We start from the raw sequence: 23,669 nt of genomic DNA on the forward strand, positions 1-23,669 counted from the left end.
TTTACTCTGGCTTTCCCTGAATAGAATGAGATTTCATGCGCTGGAATAGAGTGGCCACATTTTTATTATGTAAAATGAAACAAAGCAACTAGAAGAGTAACAGAATCTTACCTTGAACGTGTCCACCCAGATCAAAAGTTGTAAAGGTCATGCCAGCAATGGTTAGTTCCTCTGAAGCTAAATAATAATAATACAGGATATTTTAACATGAAAATTAGAAATCCATTCCTGCTATATACTGCCACTTAATGTCTGATTTACTTTAATTGCAAATTAGGACAAATCACACAATTCAGATCAAAAAGGAATTCTTTGGAGTTCTCTTATAGTGCAGTGGATCCGGCGTTGTCACTGCAGCAGCCTGCGTCACTGCCATGGCCTGGCCTGGGTTTGGTCCCTTGCCTGGGAACTTCCCCATGCCACAGGTGCAGCCAAAAAACAAAAAAGGGAGTTCCCGTCGTGGCTCAGTGGTTAACGAATCCGACTAGGAACCATGAGGTTGTGGGTTCAACCCCTGGCCTTGCTCAGTGGGTTAAGGATCCGGCATTGCTGTGAGTTGTGGTGTAGGTTGCAGACGAGGCTCGGATTCTGTGTTGCTGTGGCTGTGGCGTAGACTCTAATTCGACCCCTAGCCTGGGAGCCTCCATGTGCCGCGGGTGCGGCCCTAAAAAGTAAAACATAAAAAATAAAAAATGAAGGAATCCTTTGTTGTAACTACTATATTCCACTTCATATTGCCAATATGATGATGTATGACGGTATATACTGGTAAATGGTAATAGTCAATTCTAGTGTTCACATCTCACAAATCCACCAGTTGCTTATTTTTCCTTCTCTAGTTACCCTGCTGAAATTGACAGAATTCAAGTGACTGATCCAACCTAATAATTTTTCACATAATTCATCTTAAATGATAAGGGGAAATAACAGTATGCTCTCATGGCTGTCATATTTTGCAGGTGACACTCTTTAATGACAAAAACAATTATAATTTAATTTAAAATTGACTCTTATTTCTTTTTAAAAATTATAGTTGATTTACAATGCTATGCCAATGTCTTCTATATAGCAATGAGTCAGTTATATATATATATATATATATATATATACACATTCTTTTTTTGTTTTTCTTTTTTCTTTTTTTTCCTTTTTTCTTTGTTTTTTTTATTACTCAAATGAATTTATCACATCTGTAGTTGTGTAATGATCATAACAATCTGATTTCACAGGATTTCCATCCCACAGCCCAAGCACATCCCCCACCCCCCAACACATTCTTTTTTTTAAATATTATTTTCCATCATGGTCTGTCCCAAGAAACTGGATATAGTTCTCTGTGCTATACAGTAGGACCTTATTGTCTAAATGTGACTGTTTGCATCTACTAACCCCAGACTCCCAGTCCATCCGACTCCTTATCCCTCTCCCCCTTGGCAACCACAAGTCTGTTCTCCATGTCTGTGAGTCTGTTTCTGTTTTGTGATAGGTTCATCTGTGCCACATTTTAGATTCCAATATATAAGTGATAACATAGAGCATCTGTCTTTCTCTGATTTACTTCACTTATTAGTATGATAATTTCTAGTTGCATCCATGTTGCTGCAAATGGCAATTATTTTGTTCTTTTTATGGCTGAGTAGTATTCCACTGTATGTATGTACCACCTCTTCTTAATTCATTAGCCAGTGGACATTTAGGTTGTTTCCATGTCTGGCTATTGTGAAGAGTGCTGCAGGGAATGTGGGGGTGCGTGTATCTTCTTGAATTATACTTTTGTCTGGATATATGCCCAGAAGTGGGATTGCTGGATCATATGGTAGCTCTGTGTTTAGTTTTCTGAGGACCCTCCATAGTGTTTTCCATAGTGGTTGTACCAATTTACATTCCCACCCGCAGTGTAGGAGGGTTTCCTTTCCTCCACACCCTCTTCAGCATTTGTTATCCGTAGACTTATAATTAGGGATGTTGAGCATCGCTTTATGTGCCTACTGGGCAACCACAGTCTTCTTCGGAGAAATGTCTATTTAGGTCTTCTGCCCATTTTTCGACTGGCTTGTTTTGTTGTTGGATAAGTTCTTTTTATATTTTGGAGATTAAGCCCTTGTTGGTTGCATCATTTGCAACTATTTTCTCCCATTCCCTAGGTCATCTTTTCGTATGTTTAAAGGTTTCTTTTGCTGTGCAAAAGCCTGTAAGTTTGACCAGGTCCCATTTGTTTATTTTTTAAATTTTTATTGCTATTTTTTTTAATTTTTAATTTTTAATTTTTTTGCTTTTTAGGGCCACACCTGGCATATGGAAGGTTCCAGGCTAGAGGTCAGACTGGAGCCGCATTTGTGTCCTATGACGAAACCTGAGGCAACAACAGATCTTTAACCCACTGAGTGAGGCCAGGGATCAAACCTGCATACTCACAGACACTGTGTCAGGTTCTTCACACACTAAGCTACAATGGGAACTCCCCCACACTGTCTTCATTACTGGAGCTTGGTAATATTGTCTGAACTCTGGGAGAGTTATGCCTCCTGCTTGGTTTTGGTTCCTCAGGATTGCTTTGGCAATTCTGGGTCTTTTATGGTTCCATATAAATTTCTTGACTGTTTGTTCTAGGTCTGTGAAAAATGTTGTGGGTGATTTGATAGGGATCACATTAGATCTCTAAATTGTTTTGAGTAGCATGGCCATCTCAACAGGATTCATTCTTCCAGTCCGGGAGCATGGAATATCTCTCCATTTCTGTGAATCCTCTTTAATTTCCTTGTTTAATGATTCATAGTTCTCGACCTCTAAGTCTTCCACCTCCTTGGTCAGGTTTATTCCTAGGTGGGTGTTTTCTTTTTTCTCCCTTGCTTGCTTTCTTTCTTTTTTGGCTGCCCCACAGCATATGGAGTTCCTGGGCGAGGGATCAGATCCGAGCCACAGTTACAACCTAAGCTGCAGCTGCGGCAACGCCAGATCCTTAACCCGCCGGGCAGGGATGAACCTCTGTCCCAGTGCTCCCAAGACACTGCCGATCCTATCATACCACAGTGGAAACTCCTATTCCTAGGTATTTTTGAGGGGGTACATTTTATTTTTATTTTCATGTATTTATTTTTTATTTTTTTGTCTTTTTGCCTTTTCTAGGGCCGCTCCCGCAGCATATGGAGGTTCCCAGGCTAGGGGTTGAATTGGATCCAAGCCACGTCTGTAACCTATACCACAGCTCATGGCAACGCCGGATCTTTAACCCACTGAGCGAGGCCAGGGATCAAACCCACAATCTCATGGTTCCTAGTTGGATTCGTTTCCGCTGCACCACGACAGGAACTCCCAAGCTTTTTTTTTTATATTACATATTCAGTTTCACTTCTAGTGATCGGTTGGTTCACATCATCTTGATTCACTTTTGGTGGGGTGTATGTTTCTGGAAAGTTGTCCATTTCTTCTAGGTTGTCAAAATTTTGACAATTATTTCTTCGAGTATTTTTTCTGCTGCCTCCCTCCCCTTCTGGAACTTCAGTGATGAGTGTGCCAGACTGCTTACTATTGTCCCACAAGTCACCGAGGCTCTGTTTATTTTTTCTTCCCAGTCACTTTTCTCTCTGTGTTTCTTTTCGTTTCTGTTGTATTGATTTAAGTTCGCTGGTCTTTCAACGTCTGCAGTACTGGCACTGTCTAATGAAGGATCAACTTCACTGTTAATCCTATCCAGTGAAAATTTCATTTCAGATATTTTTCATTTGTATAAGCCCCATTTGTTTCTGTCTTCTATCTTCCATTTCTTTCATTATGTTCATGTTTCCCTTAAATCCCGGAGCATATTCCTAACAGCTGTTTCACTATCCTTATCTGCTAATTCCATCACCTTTGTTACTTCTGCCATCATCTTTGTTATAATCTATTTTTACTGATTGATTTTGTTCCTGGTTATGGAACATACTCGCCTGCTTCTTTGCATGTGTAGTAATTTTTGATCGGATGTTGGATTTTGTTGTATCCTTTTGAAGAAAGTTGCACTTTGTTCTGGCAGGCAGCTAAACTGCTCACAGACCAGTTTTTAACTTTTCTAGGGCAGATCTAAAGTAGTCTTTACTGGAGTTGCCGTCGTGGCTCAGCGGAAATGAATCCGACTAGCATCCTTGGGGCTACAGGTTCAATCCCCGGCCTTGCTCAGTGGGTTAAGGATCCAGTGTTGCTGTGAACCATGGAGTAAGTTGCAGACTTGGCTCAGATCTGGCGTTGCTGTGGCTGTGGTGCAGGCCAGCAGCTGCAGCTCTGATTGGACCCCTAGCCTGGGAACCTCCATATGCTGTGGGTGCGGCCTTAAAAAAAAAGTAGTCTTTACTTTGGAGCTACTTTAGCCTCATTACTAAGAGATGATCCTTTTAGAGTCTACGGAACGCCCTGTGTAGTCAACAAAACCTCTCCTTTCTGGCTGGTGGGAACATGTATTCCGGGCCCCATGTGAGGTCTGAGAATTATTTGGCTAACAGCTCCACTATAACTGTTCTTTCTCCAGAAATTGTTCCTTCCTGGCCATGTGCAGTTTTACTCTATGTACGCACAGAGTGGTACTCAGTCACAAAACTTCCTGGAGTTCTTTCTCTGCAGAGCCCCTTCCTCTGTGGGAATCTGCCCAGCACATTGTTGTCACCCAGCCTCCCCAAATTCTGATCTCTGTCTCCTCTACTCAGTAAGACCATTGGCTTATGTTTGGGTTTTCTCTCCCTACACTGTGGTCTGAAAACTATTTATTCAAGTGATACAACTTGAATAGAAAAGGGTTTGTTTTCTTCTCTTAGGAATCATAGCCCTGTGCTAGCTCTTGCCCAGTATCTGAAAGCAGTGTAGTATAATTTTTGTCCAGTGTGCTCATCACTTATAGCGGGAGAGTCGTTCTAGACTCTGTTACTCCGTCACAGCCCAAAGCCGAAGCCCCCTACAATTGTAATGAAAGGTTTAGTGTGACTGCTGGAGCCCTGGGGTAGTTTATCTTGTTAAAAAATTCTGTATGGGAGTTCCCGTCGTGGCTCAGTGGAAACGAATCTGACTAAGACCCATGAGGTTGCGGGTTCAATCCCTGGCCTTGCTCCGTGGGTTAAGGATCCAGCCTTGCTGTGAGCTGTAGTGTAGGTCACAGACACAGCTCAGACCTAGCGTTGCTGTGGCTGTGGTGTAGGCTGGCAGCTACAGTTCTGATTAGACCCCTAGCCTGGGAACCTCCGTATGCTGCGGGTGCGGCCCTAGAAAAGACAAAAAAAAAAAAGGACCAAAAAAAAAAATTCTGTATGAAGACTGCCAACTGAATAATAAATACAATTTGTGTTCAAAGCATGATCCTTTCCATAAGGAAGACAATGCTTGGATGTGGCTGGCAGACTACCTCTATGGTTACAACCCCCAGGACACCCCGTGCTTTATAAAAGGTTAATTAAGATATGGAACCCTGTGACCATCCCAGCAAGTTCCCGCTTGCCCCTTTCCTGTCAGTCTACACCCCACTCCCAGAAGTAAGCACTGATCTGAATTCTATCACCACAGGTTTGTTGTGCCTGTTTTAGAACTGTATATAAATGGTATCATCCTGTAATGTAATTCGTTGTGACCAGCTCATTCCATGCAATATAACATGCATAGTATAATCCTCTTTCTTGTTGAGCAGAATTCCGTTGTTCATCTATTCTTTTTTTGGTGGACATCTGAGCTGTTTGCAGTTTGGGGCTATTACAAATAAAGCTGGTATAAACCTTGTCATACAAGGATTTTAGTGAACATATGTTTTTATTTCTCCTAAATAAATACCTGGCAGTGGAACTGCCAGATCGTAGAGGGTACAAATATATTTCTATTTTTTACATATGCTTTTGATGAATTTGATATAAGTTGAAATGAATGTCAACTGCTAGAAGGTTGAGATGGCATCTGTCCTGTGCCATGCTTTTACTCCTAGCGCTGAGCGTAATGTCTGACATGAAGTAGGTGCTCAATAAATAGCTGAATGAATTTAAAAGGCAACAGCATAAAGTTTGTAAAATGACATGCATCTAAGACCACTGTGTAGCCTCTTCCCATTCTGCTGTTTTTGCAGACAATTTTAATATACTCAATTTCACCATGATCATTTTTTTCTTTAAATATTATTCTTGTATAAGAATCTTGTCAAGCCTCACTTTCTTCTCCTAATATAAAGTATCAATTTTATGCAGTCTTCCTTTTCCAACCTCACTAATAGTTTTAGTTTTCTAGATAAAGTGGTAATTTGTTTTGTTCTGTTCTCCTTCCTTGTTCTTTGTATATTTAATGTACTAAAAAACTATCATATTACCTACTTTTCAGTCCATTTCTCAATTTTATACTGATTATAAAGGCTCCCACTCATTATTTCATAATTAATCTGTGGATTAACTCATCTGTAAACTCTGTGTCTACCTGATCCATAATCTTTTCAACAGTTAAAGTAAGGTCACAGGTATTTTAAAATTAGGCTTCTTTGGATCGTTGGTGGCTTAGCAGTTACAGGATCCAGTGTTGTCACTGTGAATTTGATTCCTGGCCCAGGAACTTCCACATGCCATGGAAGCAGCAAAAAAAAAAAAAAAGACTTCTGTTTCTAATAATTTGTCACTTTAACATTTACTTTCTCAAACAGTACCTATTACATAATCTTATATTACAGGTATGTATTACGTGATTTATAGAATCTTTTTTTTTTTTTTTTTCGGTCTTTTTGTCCATTTTAGGACCACACCCACGGCATATGGAGGTTCCCAGGCTACGGGTCCAATTGAAGCTGTAGCTGCTGGCCTACGCCACGGCCACAGCAATATGGGATCCAAGCTGCATCTGCAACCTACACCACAGCTCAGAGCAACTCCAGATCCTTAACCCACTGAGTGAGGCCAGGGATTGAACCCACAACCTCTTGGTTCCTGGTCAGATTTGCTAACCACTGAGCCACGACGGGAACTCCCTAGAATCATTACTAATGTCTTCCAGGTAGTTTTTCTAAAAGAAAGCACAGTAAATTTATTTATTTATTTGTTTGTTTGTTTATTTATTTTGCTTTTTAGGGATGTAGGTGTGGCCTATGGAAGTTACCAGGTTAGGGATCAAATCAGAGCTACAGCTGCAGGCCTACACCACAGCCATAGCAATGCCAGATCCAAGCCGTGTCTGTGACCTACACAGCAGCTCACAGCCACACCAGATCCTCGACCCACTGAGCGAGGCCAGGGATTGAACCTGCATCTTTATGGATACTAGTTGGATTTGTTTCCACAGAGCCACAATAGGAACTCCCAATATTTTTTTTAAATTTTTTAAAGCTTTCTATAAGTGCATCAATACATGCTCTGTTTTTTGGAATAATTCTGTAGTCTTTATATTAGATATAGTTGAAGTTGTTAAGACTGGAAAAATAACTGGTTAATCAGTTGAGAGCTACCAGCAAAGTATAAGACTATAATCTATAATGTCCATTGAATAATGATTCAAATAGTATAGTTCTAAATTTTGGAGAAATTTAGGTTATGTAACAAGGTAATGGCAGCTGTTTATAACCTAAGCAATATGTGGTTGAAGAGACCTCAATCATGTCATAATCCCTGAGAAAACAACTTTTTCATTCCTCTAGCTGGACAATGGTATACTAACTGATAAGAAGATATGAGTATTATTTCAAGATCTAAATATACTCCCTGGAGTTAAGTCACCTATTATTTACCATACTATATTAAGAACAGGTCAAATGACTTGATCCCAATTTATCCACCAACCAACAAACACACACTTGGTTAGGGCCTCTGAATTGTATCACCTGATCAAGTACTAAATGTTTAGGAGAATATACTTACTGGGATGTAACGTTGGGACATGTTGTCCCAGTCTGTCGTCTTTTAGCATGTGTAGTAATGTTGTTTTTCCCGCATTATCCAATCCAAGAAATACCAGTTTACCAGTTTTCTTATATAATCCTGCAGAGTAAGAACCATGATTAGTCACAGTGATATCTGAAAAAAATTATACAAATAAAATGACTTCAAATAAAAGTGTAATACAGTATTCATAATTTAGTTCAGATTCTTTTCTTAATTTCACCAGAATTTTGGTAAAAGAAATATTTATGAACCTTCTGACCTTTTAAGATTTTATAAATTGGCCTGAAAAGGCTTGGATTTCTAACCTATTTTTAGTTTTGAAGATAAATAAATACCTCGCCCAAGGCATGCAACAGGTCCCAGGCCACGGCAGCGACCTGAGCCATAGCAGTGACAATACCAGATCCTTAACCCACTAAGCCACTAGGGAACTCCCTTTTTCTTCTTTTTCTTTCTTTTTTTTTAACATACATTTTTAAAATTAAAAAAAAAAATGCATTGGGTGGGATCCCACTGTGGCTCAGTGGGTTAAGAACCCAACTAATATCCATGAGGATGTGGGTTCAATCCCTGGCCTGGCTCAGTGGGTTAAGGATCTGGTGTTTCTGTGAGCTATGATGTAGGCTGCAGTCAGGGCTCAGATCCCACATTGCTGTTGCTGTGGTGTAGATCGGCAGCTGCAGCTCTAATTTGACCCCTAGCCTGGGAACCTCCATATGCTGCAGGTACGGCCCTAAAAAGAAAAGAAAAAAAAAATGCATTGGACTCCTGTGAAGATTAAATGAGATAAAGCACGTAAAGCTCTTAGGCAAACTGGATAATAAATGGTAGCTATTCTTGTTAATAATATGACCATCAACAACCTTAAGAAGTAGGAATTACTGTTTTACAGATAAGGAAGTTTAGGCTAAAGTGGAGAAAGTAATTTGCTTAAGATTACCTAAGATTAAAACAGGTATAATGAGTAACTGCACAAGTTGGTATGATTCCAGAGCCCACATTTATAATGACTGGGTTGCACATAAAGAGGCTTTGGACAAATAAAAGACAGTTTTATATAAGCAGGATTAAATGGGTAACAAAAGAGAACAGATGGCCTCCCTTACCTAAAAACTGTAGCACACTGCTGAAACCACTGTAAATCCAGTCAAATATGAAGGACATAGCCAAATCTTATAGGGTCTGGAAAAAAAAAAAAAAAGTGTTTTGAATTTGGTAGTCAAGATTAAACATCAACTCTGAGTAAATAATCCTACAACAGCCTTACTACAAAGGGTTAAACACTCTTATCCAGGCCAAATCAAACCTGATCTATACTGACACATAAAAAACAAAGTGCCAGAGTTCCTATTGAGGTTCAGCGGCAACAAACCAGACTAGTATCCACAAGGACACGGGTTTGAGCCCAAGCCTCCCTCAGTGGGTTAAGGATCCCGTGAGCCACAGTGTAGGTCACAGACGGGACTTGGATCCCGCATTGCTGTGGCTGTGGCGCAGGCCAGCAGCTGTAGCTCTGATTCAGCCCCTAGCCTGAGGAACTTCCATATGCTGTGGGTACAGCCTTAAAAAGACAAAAAGAAAAAAAAAAAAATTCTTACAACTAGTTGATTCCTGATTAAGACAGAGTGACTTGCAAACCATGAATAGTTTTAGTTGTCAGTATCACAAGAATGAGAACTACAACAGCAACATAAATATACAAGAATCTATTACCTTAGATGTTCTTATTTTACTCAAGTTGAAAATCATACCTCCTCTACTATTATCATTTTAAGTCATGTAGAAATTGAAACTTGTCATCAGAGAAAATATATACAAGTGGGTTATCTTTTCTGAAGATTTTTAGGTATATGGTTTTCAAAGGGAATCTTAATTTTCACTATCGAAAATCAAATAAAGCAGTGGTGTGTTGAGATATTTTAATTCAATACATATTTACCTAGTTCTTAGTACGTCCAAGGTCCTGAGCTAGACATCACAGGGAATACAAATATTGACGACAAACATGGCTTGCTCTCAGAAAGTTTATAGAGTGATAAATTAGCTATACAAATACAATTACAGTGAAAAAATGTTACAACTGAATAGAATATTATCTAAAATGATAACAGCTCACCCTATAGAGTTTTAAGACTTATTTAAACACAAAGAAAAAAAAATGCCCATAATGTAAATCCTAAGCTACTAGGGGATTAATGATCATAAGAGCACAAAAATATTAAAAATGAATAAAATAACAGAGATAGGAAGTATCTGTGAGCATATTAGCGGAAAGAGGTACAGTACGGTCACAAATGCACTTTATATTTCATATAAAAAGTGAGAAAACCAGCCCTGCTTGTCTCTTCTTCCAGAATCCTATTTCCAAGGTTTCATGGCAGCAGTAGGGCACTGCTAAGGAAAGGTTTCTGCGGCAGTGTTTAGTGTGCATGGGCACAGCAAAAAGTCAGGAATTGTTAGATGCTATGATTGGGGTTAGGGGACGGCAAACTGAGAGTAAAAATGAATGGGTGCTAATTCGTGACACAGGAGCCAGACTGACTAAGCTTAGACATTTGGTCTTCATACCTTCAACTTTGAATAAATGGACATAAGAAATAATACTGGGAGTTTCCATCGTGGCGCAGTGGTTAACGAATCCGACTAGAAACCATGAGGTTGCTGGTTCCACCCCTGGCCTTGCTCAGTGGGTTAAGGATCTGGCGTTGCCGTGAGCTGTGGTTTAGGTCGCAGATGCGGCTCGGATCCTGCGTTGCTGTGGCTCTGGCTTAGGCTGGGGGCTACAGTTCCGATTCGACCCCTAGCCTGGGAACCTCCATATGCTGTGAGTGTGGTCCTCAAAAGCAAAAAAAAAAAAAAAAAAGCTGGAGCTCTGGAGCTAGGACTTTACTATCTACCCGAGGTAAGTTATTTCACTTTCCTCATTTGTAAAATGAGGACAATACCTACCTGAGATGGCTGCTGTGAAGGTTAACTGCTACACCCAAAGCATCTAGTATCTGGCATGAAGCAAGCATTCCATTTTAGCTGCTGTTATTAGTATTTCCTCTGCTATATGGCCCACAGTACTGGGCAGTTTACAGATATCACCACTAAATACCCCAATAGCCTTTCAGAGTAAACACATTATTGTTCTACTTTTACAGAAGAAGTTAAAGTTACAGTAAGTAAAATTTGACTGTTAGTGATTGGCACATCTGAGTTTCAAACCTGGGTCTTTCCTCCCCCCGCCGCCCTGCTTTTTAAGGCTGCACCCATGGCATAGGGAGGTTCCCAGGCTAAGGGTCCAATCGGAGCTGTAGCCACTGGCCTACACCACAGCCATAGCAAAGCAAGATCCAAGCTGCGTCTGTGACGTACACCACAGCTCACGGCAACGCCGGATCCTTAGCCTACTGATTGTGGCCAGGGATTGAACCTGCGTCCTCATGGATGCTAGGCAGATTTGTTAACTGCTGAGCCCCTACAGGATCTCCTCAAACCTGGGTCTTTCTGACTTCCACATCCATCCACTTTTCCTTATACCGCATTGGGTCTCTAAAGCCTTATTTTTATTTATTTTTACCTTTCATCTCTTCAGGGGCACACCCGTGGCATATGGAGGCTCCCAGGCTAGGGGTCAGATTGGAGCTGTAGCCGCCAGCCTACACCACAGCCACAGCAACGCCATATCCAAGTCGTGTCTGTAACCTACACCACAGCTCATGGCAACACTGGATCCTTAACCCACTGAGCGAGGCCCAGGGATCAGCCTGCATCCTCGTGGTTGCTAGTTGGGTTCGTTAACTACTGAGCCATGCCGGGAACTCGTAGGGTCTCTAAAGTTTTATAACGATAGTTTTAAAGGTTTAAATTTATTTAAATTATCATGTACCATTTTTTAATTACTCCAGTTCATGACTCTGACATGTAATTCCTTCCTCTCCCTCTCACCCCACATCCAGTTATTCCTTAGTTCTGCTAATATCTCAAGCTTTCTTTCTCACATGAGTCACCTGGTCAAGAACCTTATGTCACTTTCCTAAACTATCATCTTAACATCAAAAATGTGTTTCTACCTATCTGTATATGCCCTCCAAAGTAGATTCAGCAAAATGTCTGTCTGTTTTTGGGTTTTTTTTTTTTTGCTTTTTAGAGCCGCACCTGCGGCATATGGAGGTTCCCAGGCTAGGGGTCTAATCAGAGCTACAGCTGCTGGCCTACACCAGAGCCACAGCAGCACCAGATCCAAGCCGTGTCTGTGACCTACACCACAGCTCATGGCAACTCCAGATCCTTAACCCACTGAGCAAGGCCAGGGATCAAACCTGAAACCTCATGGTTCGTAGTTGGATTCATTTCCACTGCACCATGATGGGAACTCCTCTCAGTGTAATTATTAATAGTGCTTCCTTTCACCCTCAAAAGGTCCTGATTTAGGTGTTAAATTATTTGGCCTCCCTGTGCTTATGGACAGAGTGCCACTGGAGGTTTGTAAGCTGAGAAATGATGCAATCAAATTCCTAGTCCAGGAGTTCCCATTGTGGCTCAGAGGAAATGAATCTGACTAGTATCCATGAGGATAAGGACACAGGTTTGAATCCTGGCCTCATTCAGTGGGTTAATGATCCCACATTGCTGTGAGCTGTGGTTTAGGTCACAGAGGCAGCTTGGATCTGGCGTTGCTGTTGCTGTGCCAGTGGCAACAGCTCCAATTGGACCCCTAGCCTGGGAACCTCCATGTGCCATGAGTGTGGCCCTAAAAAGACTAGAAAAAAAAAAAAAAAGAAAGAAAGAAAAGAAATAAATTCCTAGTCCAATATTCCACATTCCACTAGCTATCTCTTAGCTACCTTTCTAAGGTTAGTATATACTCCTTTCATACTTGCAGCTTTCCCTGGGCCAAAGTAAACCACTTGCCATTCACTACTGGTGACTATACTTTATTATCTTAAAATATCTGCCCATCATCCTTCCTGTCATCAGAATGTTCTCCCACCATCTCTGCCTGAAGTCCCCCTGCCTGAAGCACCAGCCGTATGCTATGGAGGGAATTTTCAATTTGGCATACAGGTAGAAGAACCAAAAGAACCCGGGAAGGGTAAAAGAGCTAGAAGAGAGAGGAAAAGAAATGAGCCACAGAGACGTCACAGCTAGCTTTGGTGACAAGGAGACATTCATTGAGAGCATGAATACCCTGCAGTGGAGGGGTCGGCCAGGAGAGCCTATGGCTGGTACTTAATGCATAACAGAGCTCTGTGACCTTGAACAAGTTAAAATCTCTTGGGGTGTTTTAAGTTCAAATGAGATAAAAGTGCTCAAAGGAAGTATTTAATACCTGGTTGCTGTTATTATTGAGAAGAGAATGGGACAGGAAATTAATAGGTGGAGGCTGTGAGGAAATTCCTCTTTCAAAATGTTTTAAATGGGGGAGTTCCCATTGTGGCTCAGTAGATTAAGAACCTGACTAGTATCCATGAGGATGCAGGTTCAGTCCTGGCCTCGTTCAGTGGGTTAAATATCTGGAGTTGCTGAAAGCTGAGGTGTAAGTTTTGGATGAGACTTGGATCTGGCATTGCTGTGGCTAGGGGGTAGGCTGGCAGCTACAGCTTCAGTTCAACCCCTACCCAGGGTGCTTTCAAAGGTGCGGGCCTAAAAAGACCAAAAAAAAAAAGTTTAAAATGAGGGACCCCCCTGGCTGTCTAGTGGTTAGGACTCAGCACTTTCACTGCCGTGGCCCAGGTTCAGTCCCTGGTCTGGGAACTGAGATCCCACGTCAAGCCACTGCACGCGCAGCCAAAGAAACCAAAGTTTGAAATGAGATAAGGGAAATGAGATTTTCCTCTTAAGGAAGAGTGAGGGCCTGAGAATGTTGATAAATTGAAAGGAAGGAGGCAAGGGAGATACGATACGTTAAAGATATGAAAGAAAGGGAAGGAACCAACCCAAAGGGGAAAGGTGGAGGAGCCAGGCTGAGAGCACACGCTTCCTCTAAGAGAAGGCAGGCAGGCAGGCCTGGAAATGTATGGTGGCGGTGGCAGGAAGCTGAATTCAAAGGCGTAGGTGGCAGTTGTGGCTCAGATTCGATCCCTGGCCTGGGAGCTTCCATTTGCCATGGGTGTGGCAGGTTGGGGGCGGGGCGCAGGGGAGAAGCAGGTGTAGATGTAGTAAAAGGGGGCAGGAAGGGCAAGGTGGGTCCGAACTGTGCCAGCAAAGCAGAGGATAATGTGGGGCTCAGTATTCCAGAAAAGGACGGGGTCTGCATGGTGGCACACCCCACGACTTAGCTCTGGGTGCAGAGCTGAAGAGCACCAGCGGTGAAAGATTCGGGCAGCTGGGCTGCAGGATTTGCTGTCCACACTGACAGGAAGTGGAATCCACTAGAAAAGTGGAGGGCGGTGTTGGAGAAAGCAAGAAGTGGCCAAGTCCTCAGTGAAGAGCACTGCTGATAGGTGAGCGCCATGAGGGCTGTCAGAGGGCAGAGTAAGTCAGCCGTGCAGGTAAATGGATTTTCTCTATAAGGATGGTAGGTACCGACTTGCTGTTGTAAAATGTGTCCCAAGATAAATAATCCAATAACATAAATAGGAAGACTCTGCTTTAGAAATTAATGAGAGATTTATTTTTCTATAAAGGTGTGCTTTCTGAGATCCTTAAAACGAGCTAGGAGTCCTTAGTCATTTTAAAGGAGAGCTAAACATGCTCAACTAAGAGTAAAAGTTACTTAGCCACAACCAGATACCTGAGCCCTGAGAACAGGTTACACAACACCATGGACACACTATTAAGACATGTGAAAAGCAAAGGTCAAGAACAGGGAAGCATATACACGTCAGCAGATTTATTTACTGCATGAACACCAAACAGGAAAAGTCGCTCCGCAGATTAAAAAAGTGACCTGCTCAGGTATCATGAAAATCAGTGCAAAGGTTGTAATGGAACAGATAGTCTCAGATTACAAATAACTCCTTGAAAGCTCTGTCTCAAACTTACTTTTTTTTCTTCAAATGGTTGAGCCATTTATTTTATTTTCATTTCTGAAGTTGTACTGATGTATAGTTGATTTACGATGTTGGGATCATTTCTCCTGTACGACACGGTGATTCAGTTGCACATGTACACACATCCATTCTCTTTCAGATTCTTTGCCCACATAGATTATTACAGAACCATTAAATGTGTATGGATGATTCTATTTATATGAAATGTCCAGAATAGGCAAATCTTTAGTGTAGGTAGATTAGTGGTTGGCAGACTCAGGGGAAGGGGGAAATGGGGAGTAGCTGCTAATGAGTCCTGGGTTTCTTTTGGGGATGATGAAAATGTTCTAGAGTTAGTAGTGATGGTTGCACAACATTGTGAATATACAGAAAACACTGACTTGTACATTTACAATGGTGAGAAGTATGTGTACAAATACCCTTTATGCTATGTACCCTCTCTCAATAAAGTTATTATTAAAAAATTAAAGAAGGAGTTCCTGCCCTGGCTCAGTGGTTAGTGAACCCAACTAGGATCCATGAAGATGTGGGTTCAATCCCTGGCCTCGATCAGTGGGTTAAGGATCTGGGATTGCCGTGAGCTGTGGTGTAGGTCGCAGAAATCGCTTGGATCCTGAATTATTGTGGCTGTGGCGTAGGCAGGGAGCTACAGCTCCCATTCGACCCCTAGCCTGGGAACCTCCATGTGCCGTGGGTGCGGCCCTAAAAAGACAAAAAATAAATTAATTAAATTAAGTTAAATGTTAAAAATTTACATGGCCTTTAATATTTACAATTAATATAACTAGTTTAGCAAAGCATTTATACATAAAATGACAAGATACTAATGAACCAGGAGTTCCCTGGTAGATCGGTGAGTTGAGGATCCATCGTTATCGCCATGGCTCGGGTTGCTGCTATGGCGCAGGTTTGATCCCTGGCTTGGAAATTTTTGCATGTTTTGAGCACAGCCAAAAACAAAACAAAACAAAATTACTCCCCAAAGTAGTGCTGGGAGAAAATAAAAGCTATAATATTCTAAGAAATAAATACATCAGAATAGGATTCTGGAATCAATACATTAACTTTGGGAAGCAAAGCATAGTAGAGCTTAAATGGATGGAGTACCTGTCCCAGAATTTAAAAAACCTAAACTGAATATGCATCTTCTGAAATACTGTTATTTCATTCTGGGAAAGCCAGTCTTTGTGAGCCCCAGTTTGCTCCCTATGTATAAGAGAAACATGTGCCTCACAGAATGGTAAGAATGATTAAATATGATAATGTGCATGAAAATACTTTGAATAATATAAGGTGGTATTCATCCATTCAGACTAAATTAGTTGAAATTCAAAGCAGAAAACTTTAAATGCTAATTTTCAAATTAACTTCAATATTAACAACTATTAATACGGAAAAGTTTTTAAATGATGTATATTTTACTTTAAATATTAAACACACCATCACTGACACCAGAAAAGGCACTAGAATAGTTTCCTTCAAATGTAGGTAAAGAAATTTCACTAGAAGAGGTTAATCACAATTTTCTACATAATTTTGTCAAGCTTATGATTAAAATATGTGCAATTCCTTAAGATCGGTATAATGTCTGTAAACTAATTTAGTAACTATACACAGGTCTCTCTCAGATTCAAACAGTGCTAGAAACACAAAAGCCAAACTCCACTGGACCACGTTTTGTAGAATTTCAGCAAGGCCCTGTGCATTAGTCATCCCTTGGTGTCCTAGAGGATTGGTTCCAGGCCCCTGCATCCTCATCCTCGAGACCCTTATAAAAAAATGTCCTGGAGTTCCCGTCGTAGCGCAGTGGTTAATGACTCCGACTAGGAACCATGAGGTTGCGGGTTCGATCCCTGCCCTTGCTCAGTGGGTTAACGATCCGGCGCTGCCGTGAGCTATGGTGTAGGTTGCAGACTCGGCTTGGATCCCAGGTTGTTATGGCTCTGGCGTAGGCCGGTGGCTACAGCTCTGATTGGACCCCTAGCCTGGGAACCTCCATATGCCGCGGGAGCGGCCCAAGAAATACCAAAAAGACCAAAAAAAAAAAAAAAATGTCCTGGTATCTACATATACTCTACGTGCATCCTCCAGGATACCCTAAAGGATTTCTCAAATACCAATAATATTTAATACAATGCAAATAGTTGTAAATACAGTGTAAAAGCCATGTAAATAGTTGACAGCATGTGGCAATTTCAAGTTTTGCTTTTTAGAACTTTCTGAAACTTTTTTCCCCAAATATTTCCCACCTGTAGTTGAGTCCTCAGAAGCTGAATCCATGGATATGGAGGGACAACTGTGCTAAAATAACAGACAGTGACCATGTTGAATGTTGCAAGACTATCTGCTTTATAAATACTCTCTCCTAAGGTTGTTGGATTTTTCTTTTTGCAGCTTTTAAGTATTGAAACAGTTTTACAAATGAAAAACTCATGAAAACATTTTAGGACTGAATGTATAGCAATTATAATAATGGACCTAAACCTTTTGGTATAATCCCCCAAAAATACAAACTCAGTTTTCCTTTAAGAAAAAGTGACACTCAATTGAAATAAGGTTGAATATGACAAATATAAATGGATTTTTTTAAGAGGAAAAGAAAAAAAAACCTCTACTAAAAAAGTTGTTTTTGAGCCTGAGTAATGAACTTGCCTGTAATGAATTAAGAAAATAAAAACTGACATAAGCCATGACAAATTCATGAAAATACTTTAAACTCATATTGTTCTAAAAGCTATACATAAAGAAGAGGAACTTTTCATACCCTGATTTTACAATTATTTGTTTAGTAAAGTTTTGCAGAAAAATAATTTAAATGAGTTTTAGGCAAATGTATTTAAAGAAAAGGGTGAAGAAATAACGAATCATTACTGCAGAATTCTGACTTATAAGCTTCCAGTGATGCGGCAGTGACTTTCATTTCTGATAGTGTAATCTTTTGTCTCAATTCTTGCTTGAAGTACAAGGCAAAGGAAGGTTAAAATGTACCTCAGAAAATACCAATGGGAGTTCCTGTTGTGGTTCAGCAGTAACCTGACTACTCCGTGAGGATGTGTGTTCGATCTCTGGCCCTGCTCGGTAGGTTAAAGATCCAGCGTTGCCGTGAGCTGCGGTGTAGGTCCCAGATGCGGCTTGGATCCAGCATTGCTGTGGCTATGCAGTAGGGTGGCACCTGCTGCTCAAATTTGACCCCTAGCCTTGTAACTTCCATATGCCGCAGGTGTCACCCTAAAAAGCCAAAAAATAAAACAAACAAAAAACCCCCCAAGAACCAATGAACTATCCTAAAGTTTTTAAAGTTCAAAATATTTCGGTAATGAATGCAAGTCCACTAAAACAATATTTGATATACATTGCTTTGAAATATCATCACTACTAATTATTGACAAGGTGTAAAACTTCCTTTATTCCTTGTCTGTAAAATAGAGATGATGCTACTACTACTTCCTTATGGATTGTGTGTGCATAGCTAGCGCCTTACACCTAGTAGGCAGTAAATGTTCCTTTCCGTCTTTCACTTGCTTCATTAATACTTACTCTAGAGGCAGATCTGAAAAAGAATGAATGTGTATGACTGAATCACTTTGTTGTAAAGCGGAAATGATCACAACATGGTAAACCAACTATACTTCAGTAAAACTTTAAAAAGTGAAAAAAACATTTCCTTTAGTACCAGGGAAAATAACCCAGCACTCTGTAGAAGAAATGCTGATACAGTGGCAAGTGTGCCTGTTCTTTTTTTTTTTTCTTTTTCCTTTTTTGGCCAGCGGCAAAGGCCTCTGTGGGTTAAAGGATCCGCAAGGCCAGTTCCCTTAAACCACTGTGCCAGGCTGGGGGTTCGAACTTGTCTCCTGGTGCTCCAGAGACAGCACCAATCCCCTTGCAACACAGTGGGAACTCCAGATGTGCCAGTTTTTAATTATCTTAGATGAAGTTGCAAGTAGTTCCAAATGTCTGTAGTTTTGCTGTTTACAATCTAAATAAAGCACCAAAATAGGTACATTTCTACCAATGTCAAATTGACCATACATTGTAAAAATCCTTTATAAAATTGATCAAAATTTTAAAAAAGACACAGGACATTCTTAAGAGTGAGACACAGTGGTAGTACCAATCTTGGTATAAAAAAAGTGCAATAATATTAGGTTTAATTTTTTTAATTAAAGGGATTTCTTCACCCCATTTTCCCCAGTATACCTAATACCTTAAATTCGTGATGAGTTTGGTTCTTTTGGTCAACAACATCAGAGTTTCAGCTGTTGTCAAAATCAATTTCTATCTTGCTGGCAACTCTTGGAACAATCTGTATATAACAACAGTTCTTCCCCCAACACTGTATCTTTTTCCCACTAAACTCGGACTTGGGCTGTGGCAAAACGTTAACTACTGATAGTAAGGAAGCTCGATTTGTCCCCCCACACTAAGTGGGAGAGCTGAAAACAACACACCGCGTCACAGCCTCTTGACCTGTCAGTGATCCCCGCCGCCTTCCCAGGTGAGGAAACTGAGGCCGAGGGGAAGGAAAGGCCTGCCTGCAGTTCAGAGTCACCTCGTTCCTTCCTGAAATCACCCACCGTTTGACAGGAGCGCTGTCCCGTCCCGACGACCCTCAGGCTCCGAGGAGCACGAAAGGAACCCGTCCTCTTATCCCGTCGCCAGATTCCGGGGCTAAAAACAGGCGCCCCGTCCTCGCCCGGGTACAGGCAGGGGCATCGGGTGGGCCCAGGCCCTAAAAGTGCTCTTTTCCCGGGGCCCACCGCTGCCGCCCGCCGGTTCTCCCGGGAGGAAAGGCCATCACTCACCTGCGACTGGGGAGAACGCGATTCCTTTCTCGGCGTCGGCCCTCGGCACTCCGGTGTCAAGCGCGATGGCTGCCGCGGCCCGAACTCGCGTCAGCTCCTTCCGGGCCGGCGGGTGCTTCACTCCCGAAGGTTCTCGGGACTGCAGCGCCACGCGCCGAAGTTCCGCCTCCTGGCGGTTCCGCGGCCAATCCCACCGTGAGCGCGCCAAGACCTGGGGCGAACTCCAGACCTCCAACTGAACGCGCTTCTGGGGCCGCGGGCCTAAACAGAGAAAGGAACACAGATGCTTAGCTTGGGGAAATTATATGTGACATCCTTTTTTGAAAAACACATTTTTAAAGTACACTTGTTTCTTGAATTCAACAAGTAATTTACAAAATGTAACTGCGTGCCAGATAGTATGTTGGATGCTGGCTGTTGAGCTTTAAGCAAGACTGACTCCGCAGTTCTTTGCTAATGGATGCTGCCTTTCTTAAATGTATTCAGATGGGATTCCTTGGGTGCCTTGCATGAAAGTGTGATGACAGTGCTTCCAAGATTGCTCTCAACACTAGGATTCTAGGTGATGCGGACAGAACAAGGAGGTGTTTGGGGACCGAAGCAGAGTTTTCCGATAGATTGCCAACAAAGCCTATGATGGCTCTGCTAGATCTCCTCCTCTTTCCCCCCAGCCTCAGGAAACGCCTTACTCATGGGTCCTCCTTTCGTGCTTGTCATTCCTCTGCCAGAACGTCTTCCCCAGATTGCTCCTCTCCTTCCTGCTAACATCTACACACTCTTCCCATGTCAGCACAGGTCCCCATCTCTTATCAAAGCCTCCCTCTCAGGCTTGGTTAAGCCCTCCTTTACAGGCTTCCCAGCAACTGTACAATTTACCATATCATTGAAGTTATGTTGCTTATAATTGTACAGTTAAATTTGTATGATTATTTATCTATAGCTTTCCCCAACAGATATTCTATCAAGGTTCCTTAGGTCAAGAACCACATCTGCCTTTTCCGCTCTTGAATCCATTTTCAGTGCCTGGCATACAATAGGTGCATAATATATACGAGCAAGTGGGAGTTCCCGTTGTGGCGCAGCAGAAATGAATCCGACTAATATCCATGAAGATGTGTGTCGGATCCCTGGCCTCATTCAGTGGGTCAGGGATTGTGGCATTGCCGTGAGCTGTGGTGTAGGTTGCAGACATGGCTCGAATCCCACGTCGCTGTGGCTGTGGTGTACACTGACAGTTGCAGCTCCAATTTGACCCCTAACCTGGGAACTTCCATATGCCAGGGGTGCGGCCCTAATAAAAAAGAAAAAAATATATATGAGCACATGATTCATTCATAATATGAAGGACTCCTAGGTACATTTTTGTCCTCAAAGGGGTTAAAGAATTTCCCTAGAGTCCAGGATCTAAGTCGGAGGAGCCTGCTGTTCCAGTTCGCATTCCCTCTATTCTTCTTTCCACTTACCTATCTTGTCTGGTTTAATAAATACTTTTACGTGGCCTGCAGCATTTCACTGGGCTCCTCAAAATTACTCCTCGGCTCTTTTCCTGCAATGCCTTCTTCCCTGATATTCCTGCCATTTTAGTCAGCCTTTAGATAAAAATCTAAATTATAATCCTGCTGGCTTCAGCAACAGATCGTAAAATGACTAGGAATGGGGGATGACAATAAGCAAGTCACAGTTTCTTTCCTCAAGGACCTCATAGTTTGGCAGAGAGAAGTGTTAGGCCACAACTAACGACAAAAGAAGGTGGGAAGAAAGAAGGGAAAACAAAGTAGGAACCTGAGGTGTGTGCGAAGGAGTGGAGAGGCAGGAGATATCAGTGTTTGAGGAGACTCTTAAATCCCCAAACATTATTCTTGATCCTTATTGTTATAAAAGTAATACATAATCAGGGTTAAAAAAAAAAAAACAGTTTGGAGGGGTTCCCGTAGTGGCGCAGTGGTTAATGAATCTGATTAGCAACCATGAGATTGCCGGTTCGATCCCTGGCCTCGCTCAGTGGGTTAAGGATCCGGTGTTGCCATGAGCTCTGGTGTAGGTCATAGATGCGGCTCGTATTCGCGTTGCTGTGGCTGTGGTGTAGGGCGGTGGCTACAGCTCCGATTAGACCCCTAGCCTGGGAAACTCCATATGCCATGGGAGCAGCCCTAGAAAAGGCAAAAAGACAAAACAAACAAACAAAAAACCTGTGTCCTCTTGGATATTAGTTGGGCTCATTAACCACTGATCCACGACAGGGACTCCCGATAGCTGCATTTTTAATATAGCATAATAATTAAGAGTACAACCTCTAGTCTCAGACTATGGTTTAAGATTATTAGCCACTGGAAGTTTCAGTTCCTGCACATATAAAATGGTGATGGATTAATATTCAGAAGGGATAATATGTAATAATGAGAGAATAACATTCTGAAAGGAATAGAGATGAGAAAAGCACCAGGCAAGTATCATGGTTTGACTAAAAAGATTTCAACTACCTAGGACCTGGACTCCCAAATTATAGAGCTTTTGTAGGTTGTGAACAGCATAGGAACACAGTCGGAGTCATATTTTTTATTATTATTTTTACTTATTTATTTATTTGTCTTTTGTCTTTTTAGGGCCACACCTGTGGCATGTGGAGGTTCCCAGGCTAGGGGTCTAATTGGAGCTGGAGCCGCTGGCCTACATCACAGCCACAGCAACGCCAGATCCGAGCCCTCTGTGTGACCTACACCACAGCTCACGGCAACACCGGATCCTTAACCCACTGAGCTAGGTCAGGGATCGAACCCGCAACCTTATGGGTCGTCGTCGGATTCGTTTCCTCTGCCCCATGTCAGGAACTCCCAGAGTCCTATTTTTGAACGTTTGCTCTGGCAGCCAAGTGTGGGTTGTGCTGGAACAGGTCAGAACTGAAAGCTAAGATCAGTAATGAGACTGCTGCAATCATAGGGGTCAGAGGTGAGTAACATGGGTGAATGGGAAAAAGAAACAGGCAATCAGTCAGGTGTGAGGAGGTGGAGAGGTTGGAAGCTATACATCATTGATTACATCTTGGTAGCAAAGGTAAAGGAAATAGCAAAGTCCAGGAGTTCCTGTTATGGCGCAGTGGTTAATGAATCCGACTAGGAACCATGAGGTTGTGGGTTCGATCCCTGGCCTTGCTCAGTGGGTTAAGGATTCAGCATTGTCATAGGCTGTGGTGTAGGTCACAGAAGCGGCTCGGATACTGCGTTGCTGTTGCTCTGGCGTAGGCGGGCAGCTATAGCTCCAATTAGACCCCTAGCCTGGGAACCTATATATGCCACAGGAAGCAGCCCTAGAAAAGGCAAAAAGACCAAAAAAAAAAGAAAAAGGAAAAGAAAAAAAGAAATAGCCAAGTCCAAAGTTTTAACTTGGATTAGCGAGTCAGATCTTCACTACAGCCACTTTACTGCAGGCCTCCATCCTTTCTGGCCTGGGTTACTGCAACAAATCTTTCCCCACCAATTATTCTCTCAACTGTTGGACTGATTTTTTTTTTTTTTTTTTTTTTTTTTTTTTTTAGTCTTTTTAGGGCTGCGCCTGCGGCACATGAAAGTTCCCAGGCTAGGGATCCAGTTGGAGCTACAACTGACAGCCTATGCCAGGGTCACAGCAACACAGGATCTGATCTGCATCTGAGACCTACACCCCAGCTCTTGGTTACACTGGATCCTTAGCCCACTGAACGAAGCCAGGGGTCAAACCTGCATTCTCATGGATGTTGGTTGGGTTTGTTAACCACTGAGCCACGACGAGAACTCCCTAGACTGATTTTTTTTTTTTTTAATGGATTCATCTTAAAGAGTGAAATTCTTCAATTGTTTCCCAAAGTCTGTAAACTGTTTCTAGTGCTTTTATAAAGCTCCTGTTGCTTTGGCCCCCTCTCTCTCCTACCTCATCTTGTGCCCTTCTGCCTGGCTCACCACAGCAAACCCATTCCTGTCTCTGGCTTTTGTAGATGCTGTTCCCTTTGCCCAGGGGCCTTCTTCCCATCTTCTCCCTTTGTATTGCTAGCTTTC

The 23,669-nt window shown here is 42.1% G+C and overlaps 2 protein-coding genes across 5 annotated transcripts in view; one reads left to right on the plus strand and one right to left on the minus strand.

Moving 5' to 3' along the window:
• The window catches only part of SAR1B (secretion associated Ras related GTPase 1B), a 30,252-nt gene extending 10,490 nt beyond the window's left edge, over window positions 1-19,762 (minus strand). Inside the window, exons 1-4 of one of the 2 annotated variants that reach the window (XR_014836524.1) lie at window positions 19,642-19,728; window positions 8,966-9,041; window positions 7,836-7,955; window positions 112-177 (exon numbers count right to left, since the gene is read on the minus strand). Coding sequence is in view for 1 of the 2 variants with exons in the window: in NM_001008689.2 (NP_001008689.1) it covers window positions 112-177; window positions 7,836-7,955; window positions 8,966-9,023 (244 nt within the window). In the remaining variant the exon portion in view is untranslated. 2 annotated transcript variants of the gene reach the window in all.
• SEC24A (SEC24 homolog A, COPII coat complex component) overlaps window positions 1-23,669 on the plus strand; it is a 120,434-nt gene that overhangs the window by 21,320 nt on the left and 75,445 nt on the right. The window lies entirely within an intron of this gene.

Source organism: Sus scrofa, chromosome 2 (assembly GCF_054392235.1).
Source record: "Sus scrofa isolate SSC_HxYL_T2T_F1_AM1 chromosome 2, Sscrofa_HxYL_maternal_Yorkshire_Landrace_v2.0, whole genome shotgun sequence".
Lineage (NCBI taxonomy): Eukaryota > Metazoa > Chordata > Mammalia > Artiodactyla > Suidae > Sus > Sus scrofa.